Source organism: Hippichthys cyanospilos, chromosome 6 (assembly GCF_059441005.1).
Source record: "Hippichthys cyanospilos isolate Australia breed blue-spotted pipefish chromosome 6, RoL_Hcya_1.0, whole genome shotgun sequence".
In the NCBI taxonomy this organism is placed as follows: domain Eukaryota; kingdom Metazoa; phylum Chordata; class Actinopteri; order Syngnathiformes; family Syngnathidae; genus Hippichthys; species Hippichthys cyanospilos.
In genome coordinates this window covers 3,372,989-3,392,500 of record NC_142374.1, presented here as the reverse complement: position 1 = coordinate 3,392,500, position 19,512 = coordinate 3,372,989, and the positions used below count along the sequence as shown (strand labels likewise).

The following is a 19,512-nucleotide window of genomic DNA, read 5'->3' as shown; positions in this document are numbered from 1 at the left end:
GTGGCTATCAGCCCCCATAAACATTTGCGAGTTTAAAAGTAGCAAATGTTGGGTTTTCATCAGAGTTTGTTTGAGCTGCCGATACAGCTGACCACTACAGTACAATACAAGCAAATTGGCTTTCGTAATATGTGCTTAGTCATCAAAGGTGGGTATTGTGGTTGTCACTTTGTCCCACTGACCATTAACTATGATGAAAGAGTAGTCTAAAATCTCAGTTTATATTGATGTAAAAAAAATGATTGATGTAAAAACGTTAATTGTCAAAAAATATAAAAGTCATTCATCATTTAGCGCAGGGGTGGGTAATTCTGATCCTCGAGGGCCGGTGTTTTCTCCCTCAAACACCCCTGATTCAAATGATTAAAAATATTTTCAAGCTCCACCAGAGCTCGTTAATGAGCTAATGGTTTAAAACAGGTGTGTTGGGAAGAGAAAACTATAAAGCATGCAGGACACCAGCCCTCGAGGGCCGGACTTGCCCACCTCTGATTTGTCTTAATGTGCTAATATTTGTTTTTCACCATGCAAACAAAAAATGGCGACTGTAGAGCGCACATGAACTATGAGCTCTCCATTAACGACAAACTAATAGGAGCCCTCAGCTTGCGTCGAGTCTTAAGAACACTTTTGAGGTTATCAAAATATACAAAAATGTACACAAATTACATTAATTGAATCACATACTGTAACTGAATTACAAATACTATTCATTTCAATACAAAACGTTATTAGATGCAAAAAAGTACAGCATCAATGCAAAACCTTTGCATATGCTAACACGTACCAAACTGAAATAATCGAAAATACTAATGAGCTAAACGCAGCACTGTATAACATGCTAAAAATAAGATAGCTAGCATGTTTTCCTCAGTTGTAAGTTGTTGGATCTACAAACAAACAAATTGTGGGTCTATTATTATAAATGAAAACATTCTTTCAAAGAAAGTACAACATAAAGACACTTGTTGGCCAGATTTCACAGAGAAATAGAAAGTCACACCATCCTTCCATACTACAAAATGTAATATCAACAGTGGCCAGAGGAAGCGCAAAACACAAAGATCAAGACAAACAAAGCACACATGAATGAACTGTTAAACTAAATCAGTTCCAAAATATCGTTATATCGGGTGCAGCATATACGGCCCGGTACCAGTTGATCCATGGACCAGTACAGGGCCATAGGCTGGAGGTTGGAGACTTCTGATCCCAAATAACTTTTGTTTTCTTAAATGCTCCTTTGCTGTCATTTCATTCTTGTGTTTTATTTCCCATTGTCTTTTGATGTTCTTTAACTTCAAAATTTGTTGAGACTTATTATGGCTTATAATTACTTACTGTGCTTTAGCAGGGCTCTTTTAATTGTGCTTGAACCGTGCAATACAAATAAACGTCCCTATCCTTCAGACTTTTTCTAGAAATAAACAGTTTTTAATGTTGCTACCCGGAAAACGACCACCAAGTGAATTGACAATAGATTACCGCAGCAAAAATTGGCACTGTATTGTTAAAAAAAATAAATGGTCAGGATGTGACATTCATTAAATATTAATATATGCATACAGATGGATACCAATGTAGTATCTTGTAGTATTAGTGTAAAGCAGAGTTTACACTTGAAAATCCAATTTATTAGAAAAGGTAAGAGGATCTCAAAGCTTTCTTTCCTCCTCTCTTCCAGCCGCTCCTGCAATGACAAAAAAAAAAAAAAGTACTGTTCTCACCAGTTCTCAACATGTCAATCAGCTCAGGGGGCATTCCTACAAAACACATGATTGGCTCCCAGCGCAACAATCGACCAACGAGGGCAGTAAGAACCCTACTTATGCTCAAAAGTTTAAATCCACTCTTCATTGGTGCCCACATTTTGTAGTAGTGTCCTAGTAGTTCACTCATCGCAGGGGCGTTTCCATTTCCACAAAAAACGAAGGAATACTGTACTTTGTGACAACAGGCTATATACAACTTTTCTTAACAAGGAAGTTGTTGGATGATGGGGAGGAAATCGTATATTAGGTTGTTATCATTGTGTGCTTATTTCTTGTCTAGAATAGTGTGCATTGCTATCCATGTGTGCAGTCCGAGTTCATCTGGCCCCAGTCCTTAGATAAAGCTGTTGACGCAGGAAAGTGTGAGCTGGGACCTTGGCCCAGCTGTTGGTGGCGCCCGACTGGCTCTTTTTGTTATGTCTTGTAATGTGCAATGCTTTGCTGAATTAATAAAAACCAGGCAGGGGCGCTTGGGCAGTTGAATTAGCGTTGGAGAACCCACGAGTTCATTTGGCCAAGCTTTTTCCCTATCCATGGCATAGAAAAGTCAATCTTGGCTGGTCTGAGTTACTCTTTTTGCTGCTTAACAGCTAGGCTTGTCCTAGTCTTCTTTTTGAGATTTCTCTGACAGATGTCAACTCATAATTTGACATAACCAAACTAGGCGAACTACCTTGCATTGTATTAATTTGCAGCATCGCTGTCATTGTCATTGCTCATCCCAGCAAAAAGCAAGAATATCTTCAATCCCACACTGTTGGCTGAGGGTTTATCGTAAAGGGCCGAGTACACAGTGACAGTGTGACACATCTGTTGTACATTTAAAACAAAACTGAGGCAGTCGGTGTCCCTCTAACAATAACACATTCAGCAAACATGTTAGATTTGTACATGAGCAGCTGTATGGTATGAATCTTAACTCGTTTGTTTTATCATGGAGCCCAAGATGCGGAGATCGAGTGCATGTTTACAAATGTGTGTACAGAGGGGGTGGCAGCACTAAGAGATGAAACTCCGCCGAGTCGTTGGATGAGGCGTCAGGGTGGTCCCATAGGATACTAACCCTGCTGCTGTGTACAAGTCTTTCAAGCAGTCTTCATATAAACACACACACACGTACACAAACATTGGTGTTTTTTAAACATTTATCAGCGTAAACCTTCTTCACTAAAATCAAATATTTTCACGTTACAGGATAAATATATGTTCTTGATAAACTTCTCACATGTGTTAGTGGGTTTGATTTTAGCAATAAGATCATTGCTCGGATACCAAAACTGGCTTTATTATTGCAAGCCAATTGATCAATTTAAAAAATGGCAGGCCTGGCTTTATGAAATTTAACTTTAGACAGTTTTCTTGTTACGATTGTCACCATTTCCTTTTAAAAGGCTGATTGCTTCTCACCGTGTGGTGGCAATCTTGTGTTATCACATGCTTCCACTTTCACTAGTTCTCAATTGTTTTTTTGCAAAGCCCCCCACCCCCCATGAAAGAGAAAACATTTTATGCCCCCCCCCCACCACCACCACCACTATTGCGTTATATTTGTGCCACAATTACGAGCGCGCGGAAAAAAAATTTGAGCGTTGAAAATAAAACCGAGCGAGTGAAAACAGATTTTGAGCGCAGAAAAAAAGTTCTTGAAAAGAAGTTTCTCGCTCAAAATTCCTTTTTGCTCGCTCGCAATAGCATTCTCGCGGTCAACATCTCGCTCTCGCTCGCGATATTCCTCCCTCCGTCGCTCAACATCGCGTTTGCTCAACATCGAGCTCTCGCTCGCTCGAGTCATCCTCTGCGCTCGCTCAGTTCTGCTCACTCGTTACGTTTGTGCCACAAAACCAGCCAATCAGAGCTTGTAAAAGCACATTGAATGACAGCTTGGTATCCAATGAGATTGCTTGTTATGTTGACCCGGAACGAGCAAACGAGAGTGCGTCACATCGACGTGGACGGTAGGAGGTGGGCTTATATTATTAAAGTACAAAAACTAACAAGGTATTTCTGTCAAATGATACAACACAGTAATAATAATAATATTAAAAGTAATTCTCCAGCCCAAGTCCGTGTTGACGCACTCTCGTTTGCCCTTTCCAGGTGAACACAGGGCGAACGAGAGTGCGTCAACGGATAGCGTACAAGCAATCTCGTTGGATACCAAGCTGTGAATCAAAGTGCTTTTAAAGCTCTGATTGGCTGGTTTTGTGGCACAAACGTAACGCGTGAGCAGAACTGAGCGAGCGCAGAGGACGATTCGAGCGAGCCAGAGCTCGATGTTGAGCAAACGCGATGTTGAGCGAGGGAGGGAGGAGTATCGCGAGCGAGAGCGAGATGTTGAGCGAGAGACGGCTATCCCGAGAGAGCAAGAAGGAATTTTGAGCGAGCAATTTCTCTTTCTGTGTTCAAACTCCATCGGCGCGCGCTCAAACTCTTATCATTACGCGCTTAATAGTTTTTTTCTTGCGCTCAAAATCTGTTTTCGCAGGCTCAGTTTGATTTTCTCCCCTCAAATTTTTTTTCCGCACTCGTAATTGTGGCACAACTATAACGCCGTACACCACCACCCTACTTGCGTGGTGACTGTAAATATGACCATTATCTATTTAAAAAAAAAAGTGTACAGTTTGACTGGAATAATTTGTTGTCTGTCATGTGGGTCATTTACTGTACAAACACTCACCAATGAATAACAGAAGCATTCATTAATATTTTTTTTATACAGAACTTCAAAGAAGAAAAAAATACATATGGACATTTTGTTATATTAGTTAGTAATGCACACAAGCACACAGACCAAGTCGATTAACTCTGAAACTACTGGTTCATCCCAACTTTTGATCCCAACTTTTTGTCTGTGCTTGCTTTATTTTTTTTTCCTTTGACATTTTTAGCATGTTTTATTTACACCCCAAAAAGTATACACAGGAAATGTGTGTAATTGTGAGTTCTTTCTTCAAGTGAGCAAAGATTTATTTATTTCAACAAACATTCCTGATTTGCAGAGCTCTTGTGGGGCCGAGCTTTCTCAGGCCAGTGGGTGTCCGAGCTGTAAAACTATATTTAGACATGGCCACTCTCTGTTTGCAATGATGCTGTCAGCTGACAGCAATGATTTCATGCAGATGTCACACATACAGTATAGTGGGAGTTCCAATACATTTGCCATATGCTGTGGACATTGGCTAAAAATTATACCTTGTTGGAGAATCATTCAAAGCAGAGGTTTCCCTCATGATCCAAAATATTAAAGCCCCTGACTCATACGTCATCATGTTTGACCTTATCTATTATGAATTGAATCAATATTTAGTTTATTCTTTAACTGTGAGCCTCAAGTCTATGGTATTGTATCCTACTGTAGATAGTTTTCCAAACTAATAAGTGATACAGCTTATAACGAAATTTCCTGATACTTCTTTAACTCAACGGAGTGCATATCGAAGAATGGGTCCAAAATCAAACTGCTGTATTCTCTACTGGTCTTCTAAGCAACAAATCTATTATTTTAGTGTACTGTATTCGTTTTTCTAAATTTTAAGGAAAAAATATGAAATTGCTGAAATCGCAATGTCGATTTCAAGGGTTTCAGAATGTTTTGCAGGGTTAGCACAAAGTGGGAACTGTTGATCATCTAGGCCAGGGGTAGGGAACACCGCTCCCTCGAGAGCCATATCCTGCCTGTTTTTGATGACTCTTTCGACGCACCTGATTGAATGATTAGGACCGTTATCAGGCTTCCACAGGGCTTGCTGATGAGCTAATTATTTGAACCAGGTATGAAAGGCAAGGAAGACATTGAAAAAAGGCAGGATATGGCTCTCGAGGAACCGGAGTTCCCTACCGCTGATTTAGGCTCTCTGAATCCTGCACATAATACATTTTTCATCTGTTCTTTTCGACTTAAACAAGCCAACTTTTATTATCAAACTAAGCTTTCTTTATTTTACATGTCAAATTCACAGCAGATAGAAATATATTCTCATACACGAGTATACTGTAAATCTTCTTTGTAGTGGTACGATTGACTATACATAAAAGAAAATTAGCTATGTGCACAATATTGTACATATAAACATTTAACTGATCAAACAAGAAAAAACCTACTCATGTTAAAGTAGGTGTATAGTATACCTACAAAGAATGTGACAAAAATGCAGTAAGTACCAACCAGCGTGTTGTGGCAGTAAGCCACAAAATTTCATCAGATGCTCTGTTTCACTTCATTGGTCCGAACATGATTTGATAATTTGTCTTTTGTTCAACGTAGTAATGCCAGTGACATAAATGCAATGCTCTTCCATTATGACAGGGTCCAGAAAATATATTCTTGTATCCGCCATTTGTGCCCTACCCCAAATAAAAGCTGGGCAAAGCTGCTCAAATAAATAAGAATATAAATCTGTGAGTCATTCGTTAGATTTGGAATGCTGAATTCTTTCTGGACAAGGGAGTGACAAATAGGAGCATAACGGCAATCCCATTTGGTATAGTCCTAAATGATGCTGTCGAGTGTCTGAAAACACGTTCGGACAGACACCGGAACTTCGGCGCTGTGGGTCTCCCTCACTTGTTGCGAGGATGTTCTCAATGGTGAAAGCAGTGCATTTGTCCCTGGTCGGAACACCTGCTTTGAGGCCCAAGTGTGAAAGAAGAGAAGCGGAGTTGTTGTCACCGGGTATTTGCAAGCTGATTCTGGCTGCGTCCTCGGACCGGGATGAAACATGCTTCTGCTCGTGCTTTCTCCTAGTGCGCTTCACGCCGTGGCACACTTTCTGTGTGTGTGTCGGGGGCTGTTGCTTTTGAACTGATTTTGAGTTCGGTTGCGTCTGCGTTCTCTGCGCGTCCTGCCTCAGCGTCATCGCCACCAGCAACGAAGACGAGCTGGCTTGTTCCTTCGCGGAGGTTGATAATGAACATTTGCCGCGCTCCTGTTGACTCTTCACCTTCCTCTTCCTCCGCCGGTAGTTGCCGTTCTCAAACATGTTGGCGCACTTGGTGTCCAGCGTCCAGAAGCTGCCTTTGCCGGGTCGACCCTTCTCCCTGGGCACCTTGATGAAGCAGTCGTTAAGAGAGAGGTTGTGGCGGATGGAGTTCTGCCAGCCCTGCTTGTTGTCGTGGTAAAAGGGGAAACGGTCCATGATGAACTGGTAGATGCCGCTCAGCGTGGCGCGCTGTTCCGGCGTGCTCTTGATGGCCATGGCGATGAGCGCGATGTAACTGTAAGGGGGTTTCTGCGGGGGGTCCTGGCGGCCAGGCAAGAGGCTCAAAGCGGCGGGAGCCACGCCACCGCCGTCTCCGCCGTACAAGTAGATAAGCGGAGGTCCAGAGATGCTCAGCGTTGACGATGGCACGCCAAATGTCGCCAGACACCCGTGGTAAAACGTCATGACGCGGGGATCGAGCACGTGAGAGTGGGCGCCGGTGAAGTGATCTTGTCTGACTCGCTCTCTCTGCCCCATTCAATAAATGTTCATCGCCGATGTACTTTTTGCCTCGTTTATGTTGATTTCGCGCTTAGATATAAATTGTCCGCCGAAAACCGTGGCTGCTTTTTCAGCCCACCCACATTAATTAAAATTTCTTTGTTCCCCCCCCCCCCCCCCCCCCCAATGTCCTGCAAGACCAATCAGCTGCCGCGTTATTCCCTCATCTGTTTATAGAATTAGCCGCTTGATAAGTCTGCCCACCCAGGTTGAATCAAGCTGTGTTTATTTGGAAAAATTTCCGGCCACCCAATACATAAACGCACTGATGTGCTGTTTGAAATATCACGTCCACCCCTGACGCTGAGACTTGCTCGCACAGAAAGAACAAGCAAACATCGCAGACTTTGCTTCGCTGGGACTTGCAATGGGCTCACTCAAATGAAACCTTGTTTCAAGAAACAAAATAACTCAAATCTATCTATCTATCTATCTATCTATCTATCTATCTATCTATCTATCTATCTATCTATCTATCTATCTATCTATCTATCTATCTATCTATCTATCTATCTATCTATCTATCTATCTATCTATCTATCTGTCTGTCTGTCTGTCTGTCTGTCTGTCTGTCTGTCTGTCTATTTTTCCATCCATCCATCCCGCCATCTTTCCATTTGCCCGCCCACCAACAGTTTGTCTATTTAGAATTAAAAAAACAAACAAACTACATATTAATTACGGTTGTTGGATCGCTGTCTGGAGTGCCTTATGAGTGGACAAATTAAATAGAAAGTCCAATTAGCTGCCTTTTTTGCTGCTACTGTTTTTGTTCTTACTGGTGACGCCAGCAAGACCAGTATGTAAAAAACAACAAAACTGTGTTGGTCCATGTTTCTTTTTTTATTTTTTTTATTAAATTGTATTTTTTTTCCTTTCTTCTATCAATTTCTTCTATCTGTAGCCGCTTATCCTGGCAAGGGCCTTGGGCCTGCTGGTGCCTATACCAGCTGTCCATGGGCTGCCTGGACTGGTTGTCAGCCAATTGCAGGGCACACAGAGACAAAAAAACTTTCACGCACACAATCACACCTAAGGAAGATTTAGAGTGTCCAATATATTTGTCATGTATGTTTTTGGAGTGGTGGGAGGAAGCCGGAGTGCCCAGAGAGAATCAACGTAGACTCTGGGAGAACATGCAAACTCCACCAGGAAGGCCGGAGCCAGCTGGATTTGAACTCAGGTCCCTTAACTGTGAGGCATACATGCTAACCATTCTGCCGGCTATTTTTCTTATGTTGTTTGATCTTTTTTTTTTTTTTTTGGTAATTTAATTGAGTGATTGCGCACTTTTCTTCCTCACTACAAAATGTAATATCAAGAGTGGCCAGAGGTGGCACCAAAAAAAAAAAGATCAAACCAAACAAGGCACAAATGAATGAACTGTTAAAGATTAAACTACAGTGATCCCTCGTTTTTTTGCATTAAATGGGTACCGGAAGTGAAAAACCGCGAAGTAGCGTCAAACCCAGTCATCCAATCGTAAAACACACGCGCTGTTGGATAGAGCCAAGGGAGAGGAGCAAAGACCTTCAACGGACCGTTGGAAATCTCTTTCCTAGATATATTTTGTAAAAAATTGGAATTCCAAGTGCAAACACTCATTGTTATCATGTTTGGTCATCTCCAGCTTTCACTTTAGACTTCTGGATGCCACTAATATAACCGCGGCTTTCCGTGACTACATTCAAAGAGAATGGGATCGGAAAGCGACGACAATTCAGTTATTGTATAAGGTGTAATAATTTAAGATTTAAGTAAACATGTATACTGCAGTAGTTGGATGTCTGAGGAGTGTCTGTGGCAATTGCATTTAGTTACCTCATCTGTCTGGCATTTAGGAAACCTTCATAGCACGTCTCGCCGCAATTTAGCTTTTTTATTATTATTTTTTTTTTTAATCCACAAAGCACTGAGGGTGTAAAAGTTGAGGCGTAAAGTAGAGAGGAATCACCGTAAATCCTTTCCAAAACATTTTTTATTTCAGGTGCAGCCCATGTGGCCTGGTACCAGTTGATCTCCTGACCAGTAGCAGGCTGTGGACTGGCGGTTGTGCACCTCTAATGTACTCCTCATAGAAACATGTCATGGAATACAGGACAACATAATCAAACCAGCTGGATGCTGCTCTGTTACTCATGTAAGACAAAGGGCGTAGTACTGAGCATTTACTTATACTTAAATTTGATTAAACTACTGGACTGTTACCTATCTAAAAATAGATTCTTATTTTTTGTTTTACTCGAAAGCTGTAAAGGTTCTATGGTAGAAATTCACTATTCATGGTTATCCTAAATAATGTAGCAAGCTAATAAGTTGCATTTGCACTCTTTACAGATTCCGTTTTATTTGAATTAGGTTAATTCTTTTTAATTTGCCTTTTATTTTTGAGTACTGAATAAAAATAAACAAGATCTCAAACTATGTGTCTGTATTTAAATATACTATGTTGTCTTTGAGGTGAAGGGTTCATGAGCTTATTTGGAATCTACATAGAGTGCCAACTAATTTCAAGCAAAAAAAAAAACAACAAAACAATCGTGAATTAAAAAAAAAAACACATAATGAATTTGCTCCTTCAATCAATTGTCTCTTGCCCTGGTGTTACTTGTCTCCTCAGTTTGATTGTATTTAGGTCCCTGCTTTTCTTTTCATCATTTTCTTTCACCTAGTTGTTGCCGTCACCTGTCCTCGTTGGTTACTGTCCTAGATGATAACCGGATTGGCATTATATCTCGGATTTAGAAGTCACGGTTATTTAAAACCGTCAAAGTCTGTCCAAGCCGGTAAGTGTTTTTTTCCCCCCTCCAGCGTCATCTGCCTTAACGGGCAGCTGCAAATGCAGCTCTCATTGTGTATCACACGAGAGTCCCCTCTGCTGCAGCTGTTCAGTTTCTTTTGTTTGTCGGCTTTAGTATCACTATAAGTTGGGTACTATCCTGCATGTTCTCCGGTTTTCTCTCCACAACACACCTGATTCAAATGATTAGCTTATTATCAAGCTCTGCTGGAGCTTGATATTGATCCTAATCATTTGAATCAGGTGTGTTTGAGAGAGAAGGTTCAAAACCATGCATGATGGTGGCCCTTGAGGACTGGAGTTTGACACATGTGCTGTAGACTGATTGCAGTCTGCACTGTAAGGAAGCAGCAATATAGCAGATAAACATGTAAGTCAGTTGCTTCAGGAGTCTCAAATATCCCAAGGGTTTCTTTGCATTAGTCTTTTGTTTATATTTTTGAAATGAAATCCTGAGCCTCTTTCACTATTCCAAGTCAGTAGTTTGGAACAAACACAAGGGGAATGGAAAAATCCACATATCTTAATCAAAAGTCGACAAGATTAACACGATTACATTACATGGGAATTAGGGCATGTGATTATTACAATGAGGCAATTTTGAGAGTACAGAGCTCGATGGTTACGGTTTTTGACTCTGGGTGCGAATCTGCTGTACAGCTGTACTTTTCTGAGTAGTCTGTACTCTGGCTTCTTTTCACATTTATTAAGTGTGAACTCCAAGTATGTTCCGACTGTAGAATTTTTGTAACATTTTTACATGTCACGTTTCTTGTTTTACGTACATGATAATTGTCATATTTTTGCATGATGAATGTCCCTTTTTTTAACATAGGTTTTGTACTCACGTTTCACATTTTCAAATTAATCATTTTCACATGATTTACCATTTTTAATCATTTTTACGCATCTACACGTTCATTTTCACATCCTCACATGTTCACCTGAGTTATATGTTATAATTAGAAAGTGTTCATAAATCAACATTTGCCATTAACAAAAAGGAAAACATTAAAACCACCCTGTAGCAGAGTGACATGGTGATTGTCCCTTCTTATTTTTTTTGCCGTGGCAGCAATACACTTCAGTATAAAAAAAAAATTAAATGTAAAAAAGGTTTTCGCTGGTGAATTTTTGTTGATTGAAATCTTTCTTCCTAAAGATCTCTGATGAATTGTTAATATGAGCCAGGTTTACATGGTTCACATTACATTACATTACATAGTATCCCTGTTACTGTTGGAGCTTCAATGTCCACAAAGGCAATGATTTGAACTTCTTTGTCTAATGATCATCAATTGGGATGATGTCTCAATTTACTCTTATTTCTTTTTTGTCACAACTCCAATCTTAACATTAGAGCAGGTGCAATAATACTCTCTTTGTCAACTTCCCACGGTCCCCAATGCAATGCCATAAAAGGGAAGTAAGAAAAAAATATCACTCACGTAAAGAATCCGCACATGAAAATCAATAGTTTTACGACATTGTTATGTTTCAAATAAAATAAGAAAATGAACTTTATACAACACATAAAACTTATAACTCCTTAAAACTTAAAAGCGCAATGAGATGCATTGAGAGCACACAACCTAAATGTCTAGATTTAACAGAAGTTGCACATACCAAACTGCTGTAAATTGGCTGTTCAGATTGGGCTAATGGCGCATGTAAATTGTCAAATCATGATAGATCACATCATGGTCAAGCAAGAACTTAAACCTATGGAATTGGCAGGTAACCAGTCTCCCACCGCGTACCCACAGCTCACCCAAGTCTGTGGCCCTACTAGGACAATCGGAATAGAAAACAGATGACAAATAAAAGCAGATACAGTGGTACCTCTACTTACAAACACCTCTTGTTACAAAAAAATTCTAGTTGTCTCTGGTAATGAAAGAAAATTTTATATATGAAAGGCGACATTGTTAGCAAATGAGACACCAACGCTCACTACAACAAAACTGTAATGTAATATCACAACCTGTGATGTCTACCATATTAGATACAGTTTTTGATGCATTTTTATCCTTTCTTAATACACAGACTGGCCCACAAACGAGACACTATTTTTTTTCACTGATGTGTACTGTAGTCGTGTACGTTTCATCTTTACGCACTTCACCCACACTTTACATCGACGGTTAACACCATATAACGAACAAACATAAAATTGACATAAGCTACAACTAACGTGGTACATAGTCACATAAAAGCACAACTGTAACATATCATTATGGTTCATGTTGTTAGCACATCGTTAGCACTTTAGTAATACCATCACACAGGAAGCACTTGGCATGACCCCAAACTAAACTTAAGTAATTTTACATGTTCAAAATAATTCAAAAATAAATATTATTGTTCCTGTGTACTTGTAAATGATGGATCACTGTAAGATTCAAAATTAAAACATACAAATTAAACGTCCTGGAAAGGTGTCTCTTGCCGCACTCATTACCAACACACCAGCACCATCTCAAGACAAACAAGTGAACTGCATTCATATTGTCACCTGCTGCACCATAGAGCATTTTTTTTTATTTTCTTTGCATGATATACTTTGAACACCATGATTATTTTGCAGTAATGTAATTCTTATATGTATTTGTAACCAGTTTGGGTGCATAATAATAATAATAATAATAATAATAATAATAATAATAATGTATTAATATTCATGTTAAGGTTTTATGAGCATTTTGGGGGGGCTTGGAACAGATTAGCCTATACACATGTAGAAGCAGCTCTGCTAATGAAGGATTCAAGTTACAAAATTACTTCCGGAAAGATTTAATTTCATCAGTAGGAGGACAGATTTATTTTTATTTTTATTTTTTTTTTAATTGGCAATTTTCTACAATAATTTTGTAGTATTCAAGTTTGGAATTGATTCAAGTATTTAAAACAGTGAGCAACGCCCATACATTTGTTCTTAAGATCTTGCAATTATTGCACTTGTCAAGCATTTCCATTACTCTAATTGCATTGGATTTGACAGTTTTGGCATGGTGCATACAGTGGATGGCAGGAAAAATACAAAATAATGTAACAGTAACCGAACAATAATAGACTCTTCTGCATATTGACCTCGCTGTTACCAAAGCTGAACAAAATGTATTGTGCTATAGTTAATCCTCATTCATTCTCAGGTATTAAGGGCCACAATGCCTTACAAGGTTAAAGTGAAAAATGTTATTTTAGATGTGTGTATGAAGTCTTATTATGTATTTTCCTGTTTATAGGTCAAAGGAGTATTATAACAACTTTACAAGTGCTCGCAGCTGGCTGCTGCTTACATTAGTGGCTAGGCAATTTCAGTGAATAAACCTACAAACTCAATCTTTTCTCTGTTTGTGTATTAGTGGATGATTCACTGTAGCGTAGGAAATAAAAATATGCAAGTTGGCCTACACAAGAAGTGGCAGGCAGAATAATTGGAATGTACTAATGATTGCATGATACAGAATTATTTAATTGTTGAAAGAGCACATTTTGAGTGGGGTGCCGCATTTTCAATAAAAATATTCTGTAGTAAATTAGGGCTGTCAAAGTTAAAGCCTTATTTCATTTGATTCATTGCAAAAAAAAAAAAAAGGTGTTGAATTAACAATGTATTGACTGATATAAATCGCACTGTTTTGACCACCCATGATCCTAGCTTAACAACGGATGGTTCCATTAACCTTCTCAGGCTCAAATTAAGTTTTAGCACTTTTTAAAAAAAAATTTTTTTAGATCTGAGTAAAGAAAAAATTCAAACGTTATTATCCTTTGAAACAAACAACGTGAAAAGTGTCAGAGCATGGCGAGTGTATTGTCTAACTCTATCCACAACCTCTGAGCGCTACCACCCAACCCACTTATTACCCCTACCCGTTCCCCACAATGCAATGCTTGTAAAGGGCTAGGCTCAGCCTGTGTTGTCTCACAGTCATTCCAGCATGCATCTGCTAACACCCCAAACCCTTCTCCACATGTACATCTCCACACCGCTCTGTAACTCACGAATTGATAATTGTTTGTTGTGTTTGCACTCAGATTTTTCTCAAAACCACCCGAAAAAAGTCTTCATGAAAAAAATTATTTTTCCATTGGCAGATTTTGTTGCTTAAAACATGATTTTTTAAATTATTTTTAAAAAAAAGATGTATTCTTGTTTTTCATCTGACACTTTTTGCACTTTTTGACACTTTCTGACACTGAGTACAATAACCAAGTCTCAAACTCTTAAGTTAAGCAAGTTGCACTCAAATTTAAGCAAAGAATTTCCACTTAAAACAATCCTTATTTTAAATGGATTTGCACGTACTCAGCATTTTTCTATATTGGGAACTCAAAGCGATTTACACTGACTATTCATTTACCTCCTGCTGACACAACATCCGGAGCAACTAACTGTGTGTCAAGGACACTTAAACAGGGTCCCAAAGATGTTAGGAGCGAATCCACATTCACTCAGTTGGGAAGTTACAGTAAAACCCTAACATTGAGCCATACCACCAGTAAAAATCTGAAAAAAAAAAAAAAAAAAAAAAAGCTTGATAAATTCTTCAAAATGCATCTTGAGTATTTTTTCCCTGGTTTTAGCCTAGATTTAAGCAAATGATCCTAATACACTGAAAAATGTCAGCAATACTTTCTCATTAATTTCAAAATTCAGGTCAGCTCTGATAATTCTAGATGCTAGATCAGAATCGCTGCATTTTTTTTAATTTGATCATCATTATATTTTTCTTAAAATTACACCCATGCAAAACTGTAATTATTTAGAACAACTCGAAAAATGTTTCTAATAATTTTATTAATCAAAACAATGACTGCAATGAGGTTGATTTAAGTAAACACAATTCTAATATGTAATTTAACTGAAATTACAGAGTAGGAAAATAGGTGTCTTCCTGTAAGTAAGTCTGTTCTTCCGAGAATTTGACTTTGCTATCATTTCCTAATTCAGGAAACTGGCCTTGGTATTGAGATGAACATAATTCAAAATCATCTTTTTATCTCGTTATGAGAAAACATATAAATGTTTTGAGCAAAGAAATCTTAATAAGAAAATGATAGATTAAATAGAAGCATTTTGTTCTTAATAAAGTTTTTTTTTCCTACACAAGATATTTTTCATATTCAGACAAAAAAATAAGATTATATTTCTGATTATAAGCCTTTCTTCTAATTGACACTTTGCAGTGTAGGTTGACTCTCTGAAGTGTCGTATGTCGGAACATAGGCGACATCTGCTGGACACGGCGAAAAAAAACATTTCAGACATTCCAACGTACAGTACAGTACAGTATTATGTTTCAGTTTTTTGCTGTTGTTGTTTTTTTTTTTTTTTTCAGTTAAATGACATCGAGGTGGCTAAAACCAAAATCTAGATTTCATTTGATTAAGAGATTCTGGAAGAGATTATGTTAATTGAAGCAATAAAGTCAACAAACGTTTATTTAGATGTTTGGTTTGTTCTGATATAAATCATGTGAAAAATGCTCTGAAACAATGATTTTTACTAATTTTAAAACTGTTTTGACGTAAATGTAACGATAATGCAAAAAAAAAGCATTTTCACTACACGCTTGTAAACATAAATTTTCCAATTTAGCTAATTTTCCATTGTTAGACAGGAACTTTTGACAAGGCTCTTTAGCTCCGTTCACAGGCGCAAAAATAAGGAATACCAATAAAAGACCATTGGGCCCTACTGTTTTTTTTTATTGACATAGAATCATTTTATATTTCACGATACCAATTCCTTGTCAACATAACAAACGATAGAACAACACAGAAAATCAGAACAACAACACAAATATGTACAAACAATCAGACATTCCAGATAATCATAACACTATACAATGAAAAAATATAACTGACAGACTTCATTTAAACAAATTAGAATAAATGTCCAGAATCGTTTTTCCTTTCATATTATTATTAACAAACGTAAGGAACTCAAAATAAAGATCAACATCAGTACACTTTAAAACATGGAGTGAACTTTTAAAAATTGTCTTTGTCAATGTGAAATTTACCTTTGTCCCTTACTGTGAAATGCGGAAGAGGCGCTGTTGTTTTCTGACAACGTGTTACTATAATGTTTCTTGAATCAGTGCAGGGTACAGTGACATCTCAAGATTATTACAGTATTCAGATTATTACATGTAAACTCCACACAAGGAGGCTGGAGTCCAAACCCTAACCTCCAATTTATGAGGCAGATATGCTAATCAGGTTTCCACCATGCCACTCAGGACAGCAATAATTCAGCCTTAGTTGTTCAGATGCTTAGTATGTGTTTTAAACACCATATTTGTTGATTAAGTGATATTAATCCCTGGGTGTCCAGAAATTTTTCACTAGTCTGGGTTTATTTTCACCCAATTGGGCTCACTTTGAAAGGTCATCACGTTATCAAATACAAATATATATACAGTGGTCCCCCGTGTTACGAACTTAATCCGTCCAGCGGCTAGGCTCATAACTCGAATTGGTCGTATGACGGGCAATCCAAACCTGTTAATTAGTGAATGTGTGCAACACGTGCAAAAACCTTAGGTAAAAACATCACGACTTTATACACATATTAAAAATGAGTAACATAATCTACTGTACAGTTAAATTTAATAACATAAATATACAAAGGAAAAATTACATTTACCTTTGGGGCGACTTGACATGAGCTGGTGGTGGGTGGAGGCGGAGGGGGGCAGAGACCAACCTGCAGAATTTATTTATTTTCTCAAACTAGCACTTTTCTCAAACGACAACATATCACCGGCGATTTCCTTCTCTTTAATGTATATATATATATATATATATATATATATATATATATATATATATATATATATATATATATATATATATATATATATATATATACTGTTATATACTGTTACATAGATAGATTCCATATATAGATTCCAGTCTTTATTAACCGCGAAAAAGGAGGAATCACTGTATTTCCAATTTTGAATGGCAATAAATGAGTCCGACAAAAAATTTGACACCTCCTGTTTGCAAGCATTTAGAAGGGACGGCAGTGTGGCTTATTGAAAGATGTAATGTCTTGACAATCTATTCAATATTCTAGCCTCCTAGTGTTTTTTTTATATGCTTTTCCTTTGATATCATACATCAAAAACATAAAAAAATCCGAGCTGGGTCCAAATTTCCCCTACTTTTGAGATAACAACTTTATTAGAACCTTTGTAGGATTGATAAATGCGGAACTTTAAGACACAAACGTTGTTAAAAATAGAGCCAACTTTCGTGACAACCTGAACAAAATGGTATTGACATCAAATAGAATACTGTACAATCAAGTCCGAGACCTTACATACGCATTTGTTTTGAAACAAGATATTTGATGGCCCATGGAAGCAGAGATTTTGCGACATGAAACTTGCTCAAGTCCTGAAGATTCTGACCGGAAACCATGTAAGTGTATGAAAACGGTGCCCCATCAGCATGAGCAGTAAGAGTTTTTCTTTTTTCAGTACCCAAAGTTTGACGGTGAATGCTGCCTTCAACAATGCCAGAAGCCATCACAGAGTCAAACAACCATGATGGGGGGCTCGCAGTAAGTGGAACATCATTCTCCCCAAACGCAACTGTTGTTTGCGCATCCTGCACAGACTCCACGTCCCTTTTTCTCTTTGATTTTTTATGTTGAGTCAAGACAATCTCTTGTCGTATGTCCACATTCTCAATCGTTGTCTGTTTATCTTCAGGAGCAATATGACTCTTTGTTGTTGCTGTGTCATTGCTGCCAGATGAGAGAGGTGGATTTTGATACGGTGGAAACAAACTGTGTTCGCTTTTGCTTTGTTGTAAATCTTCTCGTGTGCTCGTTATGAGAAGTTGTGTGCCGTTTAGGTTTGTTTGACTGTTTTGTTGGTAGGACTGCACAGACTGTATTGGAATGGCTTCCTGGGACACACTTGAGAAAGAAAAGCCATTAGGTGGAGGAAACACATTCCATGGTTTCTCTAATGGTGTGATGTCCTCATTAGTTAACTCTACACATACGTTATCATGATGTGTAATGTTAGCACTACAGTTTTGGACTACTCTCTCTCCCTCTGGAAGGTTTAGTGTTTGCCAGTCTGTAGAATCACTACTTGACCGGATGCTCTCAGAAAGCCACAAATTCAACTCAGTGTCCCCATCTGTTGACAATATAGCTGCATTTTCTTTTTGTCCTTGCATAGCATGTCCTTCTGGGATGAGAAGACACTTAATCGGAATGCTGAAACATTCCTTATTGCTATCTTGAACCCGTTCAATGTCCCAGCTTGTAGGAGTGAACGTGTCCATTTGAGTCGCTGATGAGAGGCAAGTTGATGTGAAAACATTCATATTAGTACTCCTTACCATCATCAATGTCTGCCTCACATCATCAAGCACAGGTTGCAAACTGTCAAGCTGCCACTCGAACAGGAGATCAGACAGATTAAAGTCATTGTGCCTCATTTGTGAGTCCTGTGTTTCCTGGACCAAGCGCGACTTCCATGTCTTACAGATTTTCTGTTGGACCGAGGGTAAAGTGGAGCAACAGGGGGTGTTGTATTTAGTTGGACCAACTGCAATTGATACCATCTCTCCAACTGACAAGAAGAACCTGCATCTGCTCGGTTCCTCGGCCACGTGAAACTGCAGTTGGTAGTCTCTGATGCAAACAGTGGTGTTGAGCAGACTAGTGAAACATTCCCGTTCCTCCAGCTCCTGAAGATGCTCCCACGCAGATGAGGTGAGAATGGTGGGGATCTGAACTACGCCATCAGATAGAAAGATCAGCTCTGTGGAGCCTTCTGGCTTCCGGGACTGAGACTGGGTCATGTGACCAACAGAACCAACATATGCCTTCAAACGTCCACCCTTGCTGCTACCCTCCTCACTGCCATAACTCTGGATGAGATCCTCGATCCACGGAGACAGTGCACCCTGAGGAACTCGCGGCATGTTTGAAAATGAAGCGTTTCAGCGGGTCCCTCAGACTACCTGCGGGTCAAACGCAAAAAAACACAACAACAACAAAAAAACGTTAGGCTAGGAATTAAGACAGTATGCAAAACACAGGCATGTAATAGTGTCTCACTTTCGTTTGTGAAGTCAAATATTTGAATTGCGATCGCGTACGAGGCTAATCAACAAAGATTAACTTAAATGTTGCTCCTTCATTTATTTTAATAAAATGATATCATGTTGATCATTGCATAAATATTTACATCGCAATGGTTCTGTTTACTTTCCCGATTTTCATATGATGCCGTACGCTCCGGTACTGTGATGTAGTAAGAGTTGACAAACCGGAAGAATTTCATAAGATCATGTGACACCCAACAAAACGGCTGCGTCCCATTTCGCCTGGGTTCGTCTTTTTTGCACACTGATCGGAATATAGTCAGCGATACTGCATATTGCAACCCTATAATTTTATCATTAAGATAAAAAA

General features: G+C 38.7%; 2 protein-coding genes across 3 annotated transcripts; both read right to left on the bottom strand.

Annotated features, from left to right (window-relative positions):
• Positions 1-5,670: 5,670 nt before the first annotated feature.
• foxl1 (forkhead box L1) lies at positions 5,671-7,251 on the bottom strand. Its single transcript, XM_088417637.1, has one exon. It carries the CDS (start codon positions 7,229-7,231, stop codon positions 6,179-6,181), a length of 1,053 nt encoding a protein of 350 aa, XP_088273763.1. The 5' UTR covers positions 7,232-7,251; the 3' UTR covers positions 5,671-6,178.
• Positions 7,252-17,233: 9,982 nt separating this feature from the next.
• On the bottom strand, positions 17,234-19,353 carry acd (ACD shelterin complex subunit and telomerase recruitment factor). 2 transcript variants are annotated; one of them, XM_088417634.1, is made up of 2 exons: positions 19,286-19,353; positions 17,234-19,058 (listed from the first exon to the last, which is right to left on the bottom strand). In XM_088417634.1, exon 2 carries the CDS (start codon positions 19,017-19,019, stop codon positions 17,391-17,393), a length of 1,629 nt encoding a protein of 542 aa, XP_088273760.1. In that variant the 5' UTR covers positions 19,020-19,058; positions 19,286-19,353; the 3' UTR covers positions 17,234-17,390. The 2 variants fall into 2 exon arrangements, with proteins under 2 accessions (XP_088273760.1, XP_088273759.1); XM_088417633.1 differs by having other exon boundaries at positions 19,156-19,351.
• Positions 19,354-19,512: the final 159 nt, after the last annotated feature.